The sequence below is a fragment of the Paroedura picta genome, chromosome 15 (assembly GCF_049243985.1).
Source record: "Paroedura picta isolate Pp20150507F chromosome 15, Ppicta_v3.0, whole genome shotgun sequence".
NCBI classification, from domain to species: Eukaryota; Metazoa; Chordata; class Lepidosauria; order Squamata; family Gekkonidae; genus Paroedura; species Paroedura picta.
In genome coordinates, this window is record NC_135383.1 from 27,486 (window position 1) to 45,534 (window position 18,049).

At 50.2% G+C, this 18,049-nt stretch overlaps 1 protein-coding gene across 10 annotated transcripts in view; it reads left to right on the forward strand.

Moving 5' to 3' along the window:
* ATP13A2 (ATPase cation transporting 13A2) overlaps nt 1–18,049 on the forward strand; it is a 27,747-nt gene continuing 9,698 nt past the window's right edge. For 2 of the 10 annotated variants that reach the window (XM_077312454.1, XM_077312450.1), the window contains exons 1-14: nt 5,982–7,399; nt 8,658–8,731; nt 9,112–9,279; nt 9,713–9,771; nt 10,739–10,838; nt 11,531–11,610; nt 11,962–12,039; nt 12,536–12,605; nt 13,065–13,199; nt 13,399–13,465; nt 14,464–14,595; nt 14,730–14,897; nt 16,089–16,199; nt 17,335–17,381. In XM_077312454.1, the coding sequence (XP_077168569.1) occupies nt 7,015–7,399; nt 8,658–8,731; nt 9,112–9,279; nt 9,713–9,771; nt 10,739–10,838; nt 11,531–11,610; nt 11,962–12,039; nt 12,536–12,605; nt 13,065–13,199; nt 13,399–13,465; nt 14,464–14,595; nt 14,730–14,897; nt 16,089–16,199; nt 17,335–17,381 (1,674 nt within the window). In that variant the 5' untranslated portion in view covers nt 5,982–7,014. Of the gene's footprint in view, nt 120–182; nt 232–5,980; nt 7,400–8,657; nt 8,732–9,111; nt 9,280–9,712; nt 9,772–10,738; nt 10,839–11,530; nt 11,611–11,961; nt 12,040–12,535; nt 12,606–13,064; nt 13,200–13,398; nt 13,466–14,463; nt 14,596–14,729; nt 14,898–16,088; nt 16,200–17,334; nt 17,382–18,049 lie in introns of those variants that run through there. The other 8 variants (XM_077312457.1, XM_077312458.1, XM_077312452.1 and 5 more) reach the window with 8 other exon arrangements.

An 18,049-nucleotide genomic window follows, 5' to 3' on the forward strand; every position in this document is an offset into this window, starting at 1 on the left:
ATTGCCCCTCCCCCTTTGGTCCCTTGATCGGTTGCTCTTTGCTTTCGATCGCAGGTTCCAGGCGAGACCGGGGATTCGCGGTCCTCTGCTTTGCGCCAGCCCCGCCCCAATGCACGCAGGTAAGTCTGGCCCGAAGTCCGACCCCCACGGGGGCCTCTGCAGCAGCTGGCTTGGCCAGCCCAGTCCGGCCTCTCTTCTCTTCGCAGGGCTGCTTCCCCCCGCCCTCCGGAGGTCAGTGGCAGCTGTGCCGTGCCGTGCGCCGCAGCCCGGCCCCAGGGCCAGGGCCAGGGAGACTTGGGGCGAGGGCACACCGCTAGGCTGGGGGGAGAGGAGAGAGAGAATCCTCCCGGAGGCGTTGAGTCGGGGGAGGGGGGACGTTTCCTCCCTTCGGGGTTTCTCCTCCATCGTGCCGCTACTCCCGGCGCAGCGACAGGACTGAGGCATTAAACCAGCCACGCCTTAGCAGATAGGAGGCTGCGATGAGAGTTCGGGAGGGGCCTCCCCTCCCTTTCGGGGCTGGCTGGCCCTTTTGTCCCGGCCCGGGGTGGGGGTCGGTTGTAGCGGGAACGACAGCTTTAGCCGCGGGCCCCCGACTCGTCTCCGTTCCTGCGGCTGCGGCTGCGGCTGTGCTTCCGGGGAGCGAGCGAGCGGACTTAGCTGTCAAAGCCTGGACCGCGTGACCGGTTGCTGAGGCTGGCGAGATACTCGCGGCACAAGCATCCAGCCGCCTCTTAAAGGTGGGGGGAGGACGGACGGACGGCGACTCGCTTTCTGGGGCGAGTGCCGCTGCCTTCTCTTTCCGCTGTAGAGGAGACTTCAGTGCGGTGCCTGCACCACAAGGGGCTTTTGCTATCCGAGAAGTCCCGAATATTGTGAGCTAGCCTTTTCACGGTTGCGTGCAACTTTCCAATGGCTGTCTTTTCTCAACGACTCCACGGCCTGGTTATAAGCAGTGGTTCTCAACTTTCCTAATGCCGCAACCCTTTAATACAGTTCCTCACGTTGTGGTGACCCCAAACATAAAATTATACAAGTGTTCTTTCGCAGAAATTAAACTGAAAATGACCAGTGGCATGAAGATCCCTTGTTCATAATGATTGTATATAAATTGTTTTTTTCATGGGTTTCTCAGTTCAATTCAGCCTCTTGTCCCACCATGCCGATCTCACTCTTTTCTGCTGCTCTAGATCTTGCTGCACTCGATCTTGATCTACCACGCAAGGCTGTTGTGTGTATGGCGCCTCCCCCCCCCGCCAAGCTGCTTGCCCTTCCGCAAACCCCTGTGAAAGGGTCATTTGACTCCCAAGTTGAGAACCACTGCTCTAAAGGCCTTTCAGGCATCACCTCAAGACTTCTCAGCCAACACTGGGGTCCTATCCAAGCCCCTTCCCACCCACCCCCAGTGTAGACTACCCCCTGATCAGGATAGCTCAGGCAAGCCTGATCTAATCGGAAGCTAAACAGGGTCACCCCTGGCTAACATTTGGATGGGAGACCACCAAGGAACACCAGGCTCATGAGGTGAAGCTATGCTGAGAAATAATAATAATAGTAATAGTAATTAAGTATCCTTGGGAAGCTGCTGAGCTGCTGTGTCTGCATTTTGGTTAATGTTACAGCTATCTTGCATTATGTGTCCTCCTAATCACAACAATCATAATGTTTTATTTTTAACGTACCCTTCCCCAAGGGCTCAGGGCAGGTTATTTATATGCCACTCTCCCTTGTGGCTCAGGGCAGTTTACATTGAAGTTTTTGCCACAATACAAAGAAACATCATGATTGTGAACATATAACATTACTAGCAGTATAACTTGTAACAGGAGAACATTTAACATCTGGTAGTAGAACATGGTGATTTTATACTCCACAACTGTGTTACTGTTGACTACAGTGTGGTTCAGCTCTTCATTCTGCAGGGTGCAGTTTGTGGCGGAAATGGCCTCCAGGCTCTAGTTGCTGTGTTGGTTCATTGACCTCTACCAAAGGCTTGGTGGAAAGAGCTCCATTTTGCAGGCCCTGCAGAATTGTTTTACCTCTGGCAGGGCTCTGATCTCTTTTGGGAGCTAATTCCATCAAGGAGTGGCCAGGAGAGAGAAAGTCCCGGCCCTGATCGAGGACAGACGAGCTTCCCTGGGGCCAGGGATATATAAAAATAGTAAAATGATGATATATTAAAACATTTATGTCAAATTAGTTCAAAATCATTTCTGATTTCCCAGTTGGGGGTGGTACAGATGTCTAATAAGGTGAAGGTTTGCCTCATGTTTTCAGAAGGGAGGCCAGTATTTTGGTGTCCGTGTCATTTTCTGGCCTCAGCCATAGGCCTGGCAGAACAGCTTTGTCTTACAGGACCTGTGGAATTGTCCCAAGTCCTGCAAGGCCCTGATCTCTTCTGGGAGAGTGTTCCACCAGCCCAGGGCAAGGGCTAAAATGGTCCTGGCCCTAGTTGAGGCCAGTTTGATATACTTGAGGCCCGGTATCTTGAGCAGGTTCTGCTGAATCAATCTTAAGCTCCTTGTTCATTTTTATTGCATTACAAGAAGATCAGGGATTCCCAACCAGGGATCCAGGGACCCCTGGGGGTCCATTGTTTTTCCCCTCCTGCCTTAATGGACTTAATGAACCAGCCACTAACATTGCTCCCCCTCCCCCCTCCTGAGAGTGAGTTATCTCGTGGCTCTGTCTCCTGATGGATGGCTGGCCTGATGTTCCCCTGAGACATTTGCCAGTTCTTCGGAAGCGGTAGCTAGATGGATCAGGAAGAGTTGTCTGAAACTCAACCCCTCCAAAACGGAGGTCCTGTGGCTGGGCAGAAGGGGGCAGGATCAGGAAGCTTGCTTTCCCTGCCTGTATGGGGTGCAACTGACATCTGTACTGCAAGCCAAGAATTTGGGAGTGACTTTTGATGCCTCCCTTTCTATGGAGGCTCAGGTCACTACGGTAACTCGAACTGCGCTTTTCCATCTACACCGGGCTCGGCTATTAGCACCCTACCTGTCCCCAGCACACTTGGCCATGCAACTGTCACTTCCAGATTAGACTTCTGTAACTCACTCTATGTGGACCTACCCTTGTCTCTGACCTGGAAATTACTAGTGCAGAATGCGGCTGCGTAGGTGCTTACCAGGTCACCCTGGAGGACTCATGTTCAGCCTTTGCTGAAACATCTAAATTGGCTGCCAGTTTGCTTCTGGATCAGGTTATTGTTTTTGACCTTTAAGGCCTTATGTGGCTTGGGCCTGCTATGGGACCAACTACCTCCTTATGCCCCCTGCAGGGCACTTTGCTCTGTGGGTATGAATTTGCTGGAACTCCTGGGCCCCCAGGGATATACGCTTGGCCTCGATCAGGGCAAGGGCCTTTTTGGTCCTGGCCCCTACCTGGTGGAATGAGCTCCCGAGTAAGCTGTAAGCCCTGTTGGGACTAATTGAGTTCTGCTGGGCCTGCTAAACGGAGCTTTTCTGCCACGCGTTTGGTTAGGCCTGGGTGGTAAAACGATCTGGTCCCCCCCACTTTTGGTTCCTGTGTGCAATGTTAGGCAGCATTAGGGATCCTGTGTCATCTGCTTGTATTGCCTGTCAATATTACCATTAGCACCAGCCCAATGGTCCAATATATGAGCAGAGGTTTTATTAGGCCTTTTATGATGTTGAGCAGGGGTAGTCAAACTGCGGCCCTCCAGATGTCCATGGACTATAATTCCAAGGAGCCCCCTGCCAGCATTCGCTGGCAGGGGCTCCTGGGAAATGTAGTCCATGGACATCTGGAGGGCCGCAGTGACTACCCCTGATGTTGAGGAATGTTTTTAATATTATTGGGGATTGTTTTAGGTTATGTTTTAGATGTGAATTGTTGTATATCGTTTCTTTTTTGTGAATCGCCATGAGCCAGCTTGGTAGGAGCGGTGGTATACAAGTCCAATACATAAATAAATAGACAAATAAATAAATTAGGTATGTATGTATGTATGTATGTATGTATGTATGTATGTATGTATGTATGTATGTATGTATGTATGTATGTATGTATGTATGTATGTATGTACATCATACATGGGGGATTGGAATGCTAAAGTAGGAAGCCAAAAGATAACTGGGATAACAGGCAAGTTTGGCCTTGGAGTACAAAATGAAGCAGGGCACAGGCTGGTAGAATTTTGTCGAGAGAATACAATGCTCATAGCAAACACTCTTTCCCAACGACCCAAGAGACGACTCTACACATGGACATCACCAGACGGTCAACACAGAAATCAGATTGACTATGTGCTCTGCACCCAAAGATGGGGAAGTTCTATACAGTCAGTAAAAACAAGACCAGGAGCTGATTGTGGTTCAGATAATCAGCTTCTTGTTGCAAAATTTAGGCTTAAATTGAAGAAAGTAGGGAAAAGCACTAAGCCACTCAGGTATGAACTAAATCATATCCCCGACGAATATACAGTAGAGGTGACAAATAGATTTAAGGAATTAGATCTGATAGACAGAGTGCCTGAAGAACTATGGATGGAGGTTCGCAACATTGTACAAGAGGTCGCAACTAAAAGCATCCCCAAGAAAAAGAAATGCAAGAAATCAAAATGGCTGTCTGAGGAAGCTTTACAAATAGCTAAAGAGAGAAGGGAAGTGAAAGGCAAGGGAGAAAGAGAAAGATACACCCAATTGAACGCAGATTTCCAGAGAAAAGCTAGAAGAGATAAGAATGCCTTCTTAAATGAACAGTGCAAACAAATTGAAGAAAACAATAGAATGGGGAGAACCAGAGATCTTTTCAAGAAAATTGGAGATATGAAGAGAACGTTTCATGCAAAGATGGGTATGATAAGGGACCAAAATGGTAGGGACCTCACAGAAGCAGATTTTTAAAAGGTGGCAAAATTATACAGAAGAACTATACAAACCACAATGGGGTAGTTACTGACCTAGAGCCAGACAACCTGGAATGTGAAGTCAAATGGGCCTTAGGAAGTCTGAGCAACAATAAAGCTAGTGGTGGTGACAGCATTCCAGCTGAAGTATTCAAAATCTTAAAAGACGATGCAGTAAAAGTGCTACACTCAATATGCCAGCAAATTTGGAAAACTCTATAATGGCCACAGGATTGGAAAAGGTCAGTTTACATTCCAATCCCAAAGAAGGGTAATGCCAAGGAATGTTCAAACTACCGCACCATTGCACTCATTTCTCATGCTAGCAAAGTTATGCTCAAAATCCTCCAAGCTAGGCTCCAGCAATATGTGGACCAAGAACTTCCAGAATACAGGCAGGATTTCGAAGAGGCAGAGGAACTAGAGATCAAATTGCCAACATACGCTGGATCATGGAGAAAGCTAGGGAGTTCCAGAAGAACATCTACTTCTGCTTCATTGACTATGCTAAAGCCTTTGATTATGTGGAGCACAACAAATTGTGGCAAGTTCTTAAAGAGATGGGAATACCAGAGCATCTTATTTGTCTCTTGAGAAACTTATATGCAGGTCAAGAAGCAACACTGAGAACGGAACATGGAATCACTGATTGGTTCAAAATTGAGAAAGGAGTTTGGCAAGGCTGTATACTGTCGCCTTGCCTATTTAACTTGTATGCGGAGCATATCATGAGAAAGGCGGGATTAGAGGAGTCACAAATTGGGGTCAAGATTGCAGGGAGAAATATCAACAACCTCAGATATGAAGATGATACCACTCTAATGGCAGAAAGTGAAGAGGAACTAAAGAGCCTGTTGATGCAGGTGAAGGAGGAGAGTGCAAAAGTTGGCTTGAAACTCAACATCAAGAAAACAAAGATCATGGCATCCGGCCCTCTCAATTCATGGCAAATAGATGGGGAAGAAATGGAGATAATGACAGATTTTATTTTCCTGGGCTCCAAGATCACTGCAGTTGGGGACTGCAGCAAATAAATTAAAAGACGTTTGCTCCTGGGGAGGAAAGCTATGGCAAATCTAGACAGCATCCTAAAAAGCAGAGACATCTCCCTGCAAACAAAAGTGCGTTTAGTCAAGGCTATGGTATTCCCAGTTGCAATGTATGGCTGTGAAAGTTGGACCATAAGGAAAGCCGAGCGTCAAAGAATTGAGGCTTTTGAACTCTGGTGCTGGAGGAGACTCTTGCGAATCCCTTGGACTGCAAGGCGAACAAACCGGTCAGTCCTAGAGGAGATCAACCCTGACTGCTCCTTAGAAGGCCAGATCCTCAAGATGAAACTCAAATACTTTGGCAAGCTCATGAGAAGGAAGGACTCCCTGGAGAAGAGCATAATGCTGGGAGTGATCGAGGGCAAAAGAAGGGGACGACAGAGAATGAGGTGGCTGGATGGAGTCATTGAAGCAGTAGGTGGAAACTTAAATGGACTCCGGGGAATGGTAGAGGACAGGAAGGCCTGGAGGATCATTGTCCATGGGGTCACGATGGGTCTGACACGACTTTGCACCTAACAACAACAACATGTATGTATGTATGTTTTTGTGTCTGGGAGTATCTGTTTGCGCACATACTCCTGCCTTAAACCATGCCCTGACTCTCCCCCCCCCCCCCCAGTCCTCTTTGAGCCTGCCTGGTAATATGTGTTGTGATGTCACTTCTGAAGACATGCAATTTCTGGTGTGTAAGGCAGATCAAGGGCTCTGTTGTTGAGATGAAGTATCTAAGCTGAGGAATTTTACAGAAAAGCTGCTTAGGATATCCTGGGGTCCTCCTGGGCCTTCTGAAGTGTTTTATGGTTTGATTTTCCACCTAGGTATTGTAATTTGAGTTTGTAAAGCATTTTGATCCTTTGGGGTAAAGCTGTATTAAAATACCCCATAAATAACAGGAAAATTGGCACTTTATAATTTTGCAAGGGCTTGTTCCACTGATGCGTTTTGCTACACTTAGGTGCATTGGTGGTGGTGGTAGTGCCAGGCAAAGGTCTAGGGGTCTCCGAACGGCCTCCCACTCTTGGGCGGGGGAACTTACCTCCCCAGGAAGCGGCGGAGGAGGGGTTCAAGTAGGTGCTCAAGCCCTTCGGGGAAATGAGCCGGCCTCCCACTGCCTTCTGCCGAGGGCGGTCGGCCCTAGTGGCCAGGCCAGGGAGATTATGCCGTCGAGGTCTTATCTGGAGGGAGCCAGGGAGTGGCCACGGAACGGCGACCGCTCTGCTCCTTCCTGTCTGCTGTCCCAATGCGGCAGCAGGGCCTTGGCAATTTCCTCTGGGAGGCAGCAGAGCTGGCTCGGCACCTTTCTGCAGGAGGGTGGCCTTTCGGGGGCCGCCCAGGGTTCGCTTCCTTCTCTCCTGCTGTTTCCGCGCCGGCGCTTGCCTAGGGGCCAGGGGCAGGGCCAGGGGCTGGGCCGGGCTGTCCCGTCCCTACCAGCGCCACGTCTGCCAGCCTCGCAGGAGGAGTGGAAGCCGCCACACAGGTGAGCTGGGCCGGCGCGCTGGGGCCAAGCGCGGGCGCCTGGTTTGGATGGGGGCTCCCGCGGCCGGGCCGAGGGCCAGACGGCTTGGGCTACGGTTCCATTCCCAGCCGCCTGAGCAGGGGTGGGTTCCTTCGGCACCGGTAGGCCTGGGATGGTTATCGAGACGCGGCGGGGGCACACCTCGAAAGCCTTTCTTGTTCTTGCCTGCTGGATAGCAAACGGGGCGTGATGTTCCCGCGCGGGTATTCTCACTTTCCTCTCCTCTCTCCAGCAGCAGCTTCCCATTTGTCCACCCCCACCCTGATATCCTAGAAAGCAAAACTTTGCGGGTTCCCCAGCAGGGCTTTTGCAGGTGGAAACAAAACATGCCTCCCATTTGCTAAATCCATGGGGGGGGGGGAATGGGTTCGGTGATATTTTTTTGGGGGGAGAGGTCTGTCACCCCAGAGCAAGCAGTCTGTCTACCTCCCATTAGGAGAAGAAAACTGCTGCCTCAGCCCCTCTACGCTCCCCTCCCACTACAACCTCTAGCAAGGAGCTTTTCCTATCCCACTCTAGCCAAGGAGTGGCACTGCCCAGTGTCTCCCTGGAAGCTGCTTCTGTTGCCCCTGCTGTTTAGCTGCCCAGGGGTAAAGTTGCCTGGCTGCTGCTCTCTGCCTTTCCTCAGTTTTCCATGGAGTGTTTGGAGATGTTAAGAGGGTACTCTGCAAGATTTCAGCTCCACTACACATTAATTAAAATAGACATGAACTGGATACATAAAACTCTGCCAAACTATTTAATTTGCCCTTTGCTTTTCTGTCCATTGAACACCCCTACATGGTAAGAAGCCAAAGCATAAAATGCAGTTATTGCCATCAGTTTAGAAATATCAGGTGCCTGCAGACAGCATTCAAATCTCAGGCAACGCAATCTGAGGTGACTCCAAGCCTGCCAGGGCAGCTAGCAGCCCTTGTCATTTGGCTGTTCTAGTGCATATGCACACACACAAACAAAGACACGGTGTTCCAGCAGTGCTGCCTGTGATGGTAGCCAGGTCAGTGCATGGTGTGGCTAGCTCCAGCTGATAGAAGCCCCCTGATTCAGCTCAATGAGTGAGGAAGCCAGGAACACTCCAGTTTGCATGCCTGTTTGTGGGAAGGGTGGAGACCCTCTCATCCAAACTGATTGCAGACTGAGTCTTGCATCAGCTGCAGCCATAGGAAGCATCTTGGTTTTGTGCTGTCTGAAGTCTTGGGGGATGTCCTTCTCCTTGTAGGCAGCAGAAGACTGCTGGAGTACCAGCCCCCCAGCTACAAGACCCTTCACCAGAGCCTTCCTGAAGCTTGCATGGTAAGGGGAAGGGGGCTGGGGGAGGGAATATTCCAGGCAGAGGCTGTTGCTCACTTTAGTGCCTCCTAGAGGTGGGTCTTTGGAAAACTCTTGGCCAGCCAGGAGTTTTCCCACTGGAGCACCCTGAGAAGCAGGCCCAGAATGGGACCAGTTCTCCCAGCCCGCCCCTTGTTTGCCTCAAAGCTGGCAACCAGAGGTTGGCCCTTGTCCCTTTTTGTGCTGGGTCCTGAAGATTCCTTTTAATGGTGGAGTGCAGGGAGGGGAAGAATGTCTACCATTCTTCTGGCTTCTGAAATGCATCCCTGTGTGCTATTGGAAGGCTCCCCATTACCCCACACCCTGGCCAGGGAAGCCAAGCCAGCTTTCTCATCCTTCCTCAGGATATCAGCGGCTACCAAAGCAAAACCTGGAAGGTCATCCTCTGCCACCTCCTGTCCGTGCTCACTTTGGGCAGCCTCCTGGTCCTCTTTCACTGGAAGCCACATCTCAAAGTCCAAGCGCGATGCAGTCGCTGCCCGCTGCACCAGGCTGACTGGGTGGTCATTACAGTAAGCAGAACGTGACTGGGTAGCTGGGAACGGGCCCAACCACCATGGTCTGTACTTTCCTAGGCAAGAGCCAGTTTCTTATCAGGCCTTGAGTTGCTGGACTCCATTTGCAAATTCCAGCTGAAGCCTTTCTGAGTGAGAGGCTTTTGGAAGTCAGGGCTGGCCAAACCCTCTCATCCCCCAGTAGATTGGTCCCCCAAGAGCCTATTACTGCTATCTTCTTGACTGCCTCTCAGTGCCCATAGAAGCAGGGCTTTAGCACATGATCCTGTGGGCCATGGGGCATGTCTGTGGAGAGTTGGCTCCTCTCCTGGTAGATGCAGCTTTCCCACACCATGTTTGGAAGAAATCAGCACCTGGTAATGCAGGGAGGAGGAGTGTCCCTCATTTATGCCTGGGCCAGTTTTCACCCTCAGGGCCTGCTCTCTTCCAGGACCAGTTTGGCCAGTGCTTCATTGCCCGTGTGCAAACAGAACAAGTTGAGGAAGGCAGGTGAGTGAGGTTTTCAGGCCCGCTTGTTGGCTTGTGCAGCAAAAGTGAATTGGGGCTTTAACTCTTCCTCTGCTCCTTTGACCTCATGATTAGCCATTCCTTTGCTTGGAAAGGGCTTTGGTCCTCATGTGGCCAGGGACTGTGGATATGCACTGATATTCTCTAAAAGATCTCCCCTTCCCCTTTGGAATTGCACCTCCCTTGACCTACCTTCTGTGGGAGCCAAACTTTGTGTTTGTGATGTAGATGCAGAGCTTGCCTCTCCTGCCAGCTGTGGTCAGACTTTCTCAGGTCTGCTTCTAAACTCCTCTCTTCCATGGTGGAGCATGTGGAAGGCAGACAGTCCAATACCTAAGGGGACCTACCCTGATTTCTTTTTGGGGCCTGTGACTTTGGGACCTGCTGGCGGATCTGGGGCTCCCAACTCCCTGGGCATCAGTCTGACCCTGAGGCCTATCCTGGTCATGAGGACACTTGCTTTGCTGCCCTGGATGAGGTCTCTGTGTTTGCTGTTGGAAGCGGCCCCTCAGTCTGCGCACCTCTCCAGAGCTTGAATCATAATGGGGCATGCAGCTCAAGTTTTCCTTCCCTTTCCCCGTTTCATTTGCTGCTTAAACATCTCTGACAGCATCTGCCTTCCAGCACTGCGGTGGTTTGGGATAAGGCAGGGGTATGGGGGTTTTTTAGAGAGCCGGGGAGGAACAGTGATAGTGAGGGGATCCTCACAGAGTTAGGCGGCATCTGTGGAGGCTGGAAGGCAAGGGTGGGCCTGGACTCCGAGTGCTGAGCAGTTCCTTTCAGCTGTTAATAAACTGGCCAGAGCACCTGCAAGTGCCTTTAGTAGGAATGTACTAAGAGTAAAAATGTGTTGGGGTGTTTGTGTACATCTCTTCATTTCTAACAGGGTGTGAATTCCCAGCACGTACTTAAGAATCTGCTCTTTCTTCCCCTTTGCTGTCTTTTGAAGTCTTGCCCTGTGCCCTGAAGCTGGGAGAAGGAGCATCTCTGTGCAGGAGTCAGAGGAGGCAGATACCAGAGACACAATATGGCTTCATCAGAAGGAGGAGGTATTGTTCTCTGTCTCTCTGTCTCTGTTTCTCTCTCAGACAGATTGGATAAGTCTCAGCCAAGTGGAGAGTGATGCAGAAATTCATGACTAACAGTGCTGTCCTAAGCCTGTTGAACTTAAGCAGACTTAAAAGGGTTTAACTTTGTATAGGATAGCATGCTAACTCTTCCTATGGGTATGGGGAGGAAAGAGCTCTCTCCCTGCCTGTGGCTCCCAGACAATGTCAAAGTGGCCTGTGGCTGCCATGCACAGAAAGGGACAAGCACGGATGAGGACGCCAAATGCATGTCCTGCCAGCTGGCTCCCAGAGTTCCAGGGCAGTGGCTGTTTTGCTTCCAGTTCCCATTCTGTTCTTTTCATTGGGTCCTTCTGTGTTGCACTAGGAGAGTGGTTTGGTGCCAGTTTGGTGTAGTGGTTAGGAGTGCGGACTTCTAATCTGGCATGCCGGGTTCGATTCTGCGCTCCCCTACATGCAACCAACTGGGTGACCTTGGGCTCGCCACGGCACTGGTAAAACTGTTCTGACCAGGCAGTGATATCAGGGCTTTCTCAGCCTCACCTACCCCACAGGGTGTCTATTGTGGGAAGAGGAATGGGTAGGGAATGGGTAGCCTCCTTCGGGTAGGGAAAAGCGGCATATAAGAACCAACTCTTCTTCTCTTTCTAATGTGCCCTTATGTTTTTGTGTAGCAGCATTCCCTCCGCTATTACCTCTTTGAAGGGTTGCGCTACGTCTGGATTGAGGAATGGAAAACATTCTGCAGGGTCAGGTAAGCACCTGCCCCCAGACAGCAAAGCACATCTGGGCTTTTGGTATGTCTCTGCCAGTGGCATTGTAACCTCCTCCTTGTGGGAAGAAGCGACATAAATGGGATTCTGACCATGTTTGAAGGTGTTAACTGAGCAAAGTCCGGATCAGTGCAAGCCGCTGTTCTGCCATAGCATACTCAATGATCTATGATGTAAGCTGTTCCCCTTAGCTTCTGGAAGGTCTGTAGCATCACAGCAGCTTGACCAATAGGGAGAAGCAGAGGGCACCACCACTTTTAAGGAACAAGGAACTGACGGACATCAGTTTCTCACTGGTGGATACCATCCTTTCCCTCCGTGTATATTTGCAGCAAGTTAGATGAGAGCAGAACATGTGCAGAAATCCACTCCTCCCGCTGTGGGCTGAACACCCAGGAACGGAGTACCAGGTAAGGGACTCTCCGGTGCTGCATTGTGATAGGAAATGAAACCATTCTTCAGATTTCACCCCTAAAGAACCTCCCATTGACCCTCTAGTTTCCCCCGAGGAAAGCATGGCAATTTCCAAGAAACTTGGATGATGTCTCCAGGGGCATTGCAAAACTGCCCTCATTTCCCTCGTAATCCACAACAAGGAAATGCCTTTGTTTGCCAGGCCCTCCTTGGGTTTCCTCCATCTGACGTCCAGGCTGTGGATGGCATAGAGGTCCAGGTGTGTGTGGGATGCCTGGCTGTATCGTCCATGGGGGGGAGCCTGAAATCTTCTGGCAGGGCCATGTTACTTTGGAATGTTGAAGCTAGACATGTATATATTGAACTGCTGTTGCTTGCAGTCTGTCTCCAGAGGGATTAACAGGGCATTTGGAGGAAGGACCTGGCAGGAGGCTCTTCTGATGCCTGCCCTGAGCTTGGTACTGCCTGTGTTCCCTCTCTCCCTCCTCTCAGGAGAAAGATATATGGACCAAACCTGATAGATGTACCAGTCAAATCTTACCTCAGCCTGCTGATAGCAGAGGTAGGCATTTTGGATGCTACCCTTCACTCTGGTGGTGGTGCGGGGGAGGAGAAGTCCTTTTCCATTAGTGGCAAATGAGTTATAAAAGACCCCAGGTGGGGTCTGGGGGGGGTGGTCCTCTGCCTTTCAGCTAAAGCAACAAGAGAGGATGCTTTGGGATGCTTTGGGCTGATCCTGCGTTGAGCAGGGAGCTGGACTAGATGGCCTGTATGGCCCCTTATAACTCTATGATTCTATGATTCTAGAGCTGTCCAGCAGCAGGCTGCAGCTTGCCCTGACCCTCCAGGCAGAGGAGAGCAGCTTTCAGTTATCAGCCCTGGTGTCCAAGGGTAGGCCTGAGCTTGAGCCTTCCTGTGTGCAAAGTAGGGCCTGAGCCAGGAACCATGTGAAGGACCAGCCCTCAGGGTGCCACAGCTATTCTGCTACTGTGCTCTTTGTGTCTCTTGGCTCTGTCCACAGCTCTTGAATCCATTCTACATCTTTCAAGTCTTCAGTGTGTCTTTGTGGGTCTGTGAGGGTTACTACTATTATGCCGGCTGCATCTTTATCATATCTGCTGTCTCAATCGGAGTTGCTCTTTACGAGACGAGAAAGGTGAGTAGTGTCCTGTGCCTTTGGCCAGTTCATTGGAAAACTGCACTCCTGACCATGGACCAAGTCTGTGTTGGGCCAGGCCCCACCTGAGCCATGCTGGAGGCCCCGTGTCTTTTAGCCCACACCAGCACAAGCATGGGTGCGGATCTCTTGCTGTTGGCTGTGCCCCAACCTGATGCTTTTTTATGGCTTCTTTCAGCAAAGTAAAACCCTGCAGAGCATGGTAAAGACGTCGGTCACTGTAAGAGTCTTCACAGCCAATGGAGGTATGTCGGTAGCTCTGGAACTCACTGCTGGTTGAATGTGTTGAGGAGCCCTGGGTCAGTGTGTCTAAAAAGTTATCTTTAGCCCCAGACACTGCATGGGGAGAGTGCCCCCCCCCGGTGGGCCTGCAATGTGCTTTGGGTTCTGCTTCATGGCCTGTCACTTTGCACTTGACTCTTGGGTTGTGTAAGTTCAGTCCAAGGTGGAAATGCCAGGTGGCACTCTCTTAGACCTTTGTCCCACATGCTGCAGTTCTTGCCTATCTTGAAGAACTGTTGTGAGAATTTGTGAGTAAATGTTGAATATTTTGAAGCCCCATAGAATAATAGAATCATAGAGTTGGAAGGGACCCTCAGGGTCATCTAGTCCAATCCCCTGCACAATGTAGGAACTGACAACTACCTGCCCACCCACTCCCTAACATTGTCCTACTAAGGATCAGAGCTTTAGGCAAATATGGTATCAAAAATTGTTTTGTGTGTTTAAAACACATCTGCTTTGGATTTGTTTCCACAAAGAGCTTTCCTGTGTACAACAAGGGCTTTTGAGGCAGCTCTCTGTATCCATCTGGAGTATGCCACTTTTCTCCTTTGAGTCCCAGTGAGAAAGGGGGATTGTGAATACCATCAATAAAATAAAAAAGCTTCCTGCAAGGTAGCCTGTGCTGTGCTCGCTCCTTCGGATGTGAGGCAGCTTCCTATAGAGGTGGGCCATAAGCCTGTCTGGAGGCAGTGGTCTTGAAAGCATCAGGAGGAGCCAGGTCCTTTACCCACATCTCCCACTCACTCCCTGGGAAGCTTAGAAGGGCTCTGGAGACTTTTGGCTCATGAGGTTGGGGCTGCAGCTCTCTGCTCCTGGTTTAGGGGGTCACCTCTAACTGGAACAAATAATCCCCTGTGATTTGGAATCCTTGCCTTCGCGTGACATTTTACCTTCCAAAACTTTCTGGCTGCTTATTGTCTTGAGGAGAGTCTGACTTATTGGGGGGGGGGGAATACAGAGGAAACAACCATGAACTCCAGCGACCTTGTGCCGGGCGACTGCCTTGTGGTACCTGCAGATGGGATGTTTGTTCCTTGTGATGTGGTGCTGCTGACCGGGGAGTGCATGGTCAATGAAAGTCTGCTGACAGGTGAGCCAGGGCTGGAATGGGGCCAAGGGCAGGGCAGAAGCTGCTTTATTGTGGCTGCCCTAAGGCAGCTTGGTTTATGGGCGGCTGGTTGGGATGGGGGAGGTGTCTTCAAACTGCCCTTCTCGCCCCTCTAGGAGAAAGCACTCCAGTGATGAAGACCCCGCTGCCTGAAGGCCCGCAGCCTGCCAGTCCCATCTACTCCCCAGAAGAGCACAGGCGGCACACGCTCTTCTGTGGGACACAGGTCCTCCAGGCTAGGCCCTACATAGGGGCTGAGGTCCTGGCCATTGTGACTCGCACAGGTGAGATCTCTGGGCGAGGTGATGCCCCCACCTTTGCTGAAAACAGTTCCGCATGAGATATCCTGACATTCTGTCCAGAATGCTTCTGTCTGGGCAGCCTCTTCCAAAGCACAGTGCACCACCACATGGATGTATTGTCAAGACTGGCATGGAGGTCTGCTTTAATGGGCTAACACCATTGAGGGGCTGAGCACAGGCTGAAGAAGGGGAAAGAAACCACTACAATGAACCTGGATGAGGCAAACTTTGGCAACTGGCTTTCTATAGATCTGGTCCATTATTTGCTCCTTTTCTCCCTATTTCTTCCTTTTTATTTCCTCCCACCCACAAAGCACCCTTCCTCCTCCTCCTCCTCACGAGACAATATGATTGCTATACTACATTGATTCCTTTCTAGATGCTTCCCAAGTGTGTGTTTCTGTCTTAGTAGTTACAAGCGGGAGAAGTGGGTATGATTTTCCATTCCTCCACATGCAGCTAGCTGGGTGACCTTGGTCTAGTGATAGTTCTTTTAGAGCTGTTCTTGCAGGGCAGTTCTCTTGAGCTCTCTCAGTCCCACCTACCTCAAGAATCATGGAATAGAATCAGATGACCCTGGAGGTCCCTTCCAAGAGTTGGAAGGGGATCCCCAGGATCATCTAATCCAACCCCCTGCACAATGCAAGAACTCACAACCATCTGCCCACCTACAGTGATCTTAATCTCATGGCCTAGTGATACCCCCACTGAAAATCTCCCAAATCCATCCTGGCCTGGAAGAAATTTACCTACCATCCCACAGTGGTGGTCAGCAGTTCCTTGGGTATGCAAGGAAGGGCCACAAGAGCCAAGCACTGACACAGTCCCTTCCTGCCCACCCATTCACAATCTTATGCCTACGTTCATAAAATCAGCATTTCTGTCAGATGACTATCTAGCCTCTGCTTAAAAACTTCTAAAGAAGGAGAACTCACCACCTCTCGAGGAAGCCTGTTCCACAGAGGAACTGTTCTAACTGTAAGGAGCTTCTTCTGGATGCTTAGCTGAAGATTCTTTCAAATTCATTTCAACCCACTGGTTCTGGTCTGACCCTCTGGGTATCTGCTGGGGAGAGGAAGGGAAAGGGATGGTAAGCTCTGAGACTCCAGGGTACAAAAAAAGTATTTCAGGATCTATTTCTTCCACTTTGCGTTTTGTTTTTCTTCTTTCTAGGCTTCTGCACAGCCAAAGGAGACCTCATCAGTTCCATCCTCTACCCCAAGCCAGTCAACTTTAAATTTTATAAAGATGCAGTGAAGTTTGTCCTCTTCCTTGCGATCCTGGGTAAAATCATACCTGATTTCTGTCGGCAGCTCCGGTGACCTTCCACTGCAGTCTCACACAGGTCTTCTGTTTTACGCAGGGAAGGTGATGGAGACTCCGCTGGCCTGGTGCCACTGGTGTGGTCTCTTTGGATTTGGGCTGGCTTTGTAATGATCTTCTGCTCAGATCCTGCCTCCACCACCCGACCCCCTCCAAGGGAAAGCAGGGAGGCCAAGGTCTTGGTTAGGGCAATGCAAGCCAGCCTCTCTTCCAGCCGATGTCAGACAAAAGGGCTCCCCTGGTTCTCCACAGCACTCCGCCAGCAATGCTGCTGCCACCTTGAAGCTCTGTGGAGTTTATTTGTTTATTTGTTTGTTTGTTTATTTGTTTATTTGTTTGTCTGTCTGTCTGTCTGTCTGTCTGTCTGTCTGTCTGTCTGTCTGTCTATCTATCTAATCTATCTATCTATCATACTTCTATACCGCCCTCCCCGGAGGCTCACAGCCCTTCCTCCCCCTCCCTGATATACTGCCAACCCCTTGTCGGGGTGGTGGGTTGTGGGGCTTGACATGAAGTTTGACATGATCTGATTACCTCCCATCTTTACTGGAGGTCCTGCAGATGCAGTCTGACTTATAGACACGTAGCAGCATCTGCCCTAATCTCAGTCCGTATCCCCTCTCTCTTTCTACTGTTGCCTTCCCCACTCTCTTGTGGTTGACATTCTAAATCTGCAGGGCAGGGATCCTGCAATTTCTTTCATGGATTTCATGGATTTATCTGGGTCACATGTACTCCTTGTTACTATTCCTAGGCTTGCCCCAGAACAGTGGTCAGTAAATGCATATATCAAAGCTGCTGAATGGAGTCTTAATATCAGAGTACTTAAGTAATATTAGGAGTACAGCTGAGCCTACCACCAATGTTACTGCTGCAGGCTGATGTGGCCCACTGAGCAGTCTTCTATTCCTGCTTGTCTTCCTCTGTGGAGAAGAGGCAGGTGCATAGAGGCTGCTGTGTGAAAAGCTGGGGGCCTTCAGCTGTGGCAGGGATATCCTGCCTGTTGTTGCTGGGTGATGGCTGGGGTGGGGGGGGACTTTTCTCCCCTGCTGCGCAATGGCCTCAATTATCTCTGGCTTCTCTCTATCTGTTCCAGCTGCTCTCGGGACTGCCTACAGCATCTTTATCTTAATTCAAAATAAGGTAAATATTGTCATGAAGTCAATGTGATTGGCAAGAAGCATTTCTGAAGGCTGTAACCAGGTCCTCATCTGACAGACTCTGCTAGCATGTTGAAGCTGCAACAGCAGTGCTTGGGCAAGGGCTAGCTAGCCTTTCACTGATTCATAGACTTTCTTTCCTCTGAGTCTTTCTTTGGTTATGTGTTAGTTGTTTTATTCTGAGATGTCCTGTCATAAAGGAAACTAAGAGGTAAGTATTTAGCCTGCAGAAGGTCCCTTCCAGGTTCCATACCTGGCAGGACCAGCAAGCAGGTGATATGAAAGACCTCTCACTGCCTGAAACCCTGGAGAGCTGCTGCCAGTCTGAGCAGACCTTGATGGACCAAAGAGGTCTGGTTCCCTATAGGGCAGCTTCCTGCATATTCAGGTGGAAGCTCCCTTTAGTCCCCATAGCTAGTAACCAAGGATGGACCGCTCCTCCTCAAAATCTCCTGCAGCCATCACTGCATTGGAGCTTTGCAGACAATGTCAAAGCTCTTTGGATTAAGAAGGCACTTATTTTTCTCTGTCCTGCTTTTGTTTGTTTGTTTTTTTAAACCAAGGTAAGTGCTGCTTCCCCCTCCCTCTTTCCCAGTACAACCTGTAGGGCTGAGAGCTGCTTCCTGTATGGATGATTTTGGGATTGTGCTT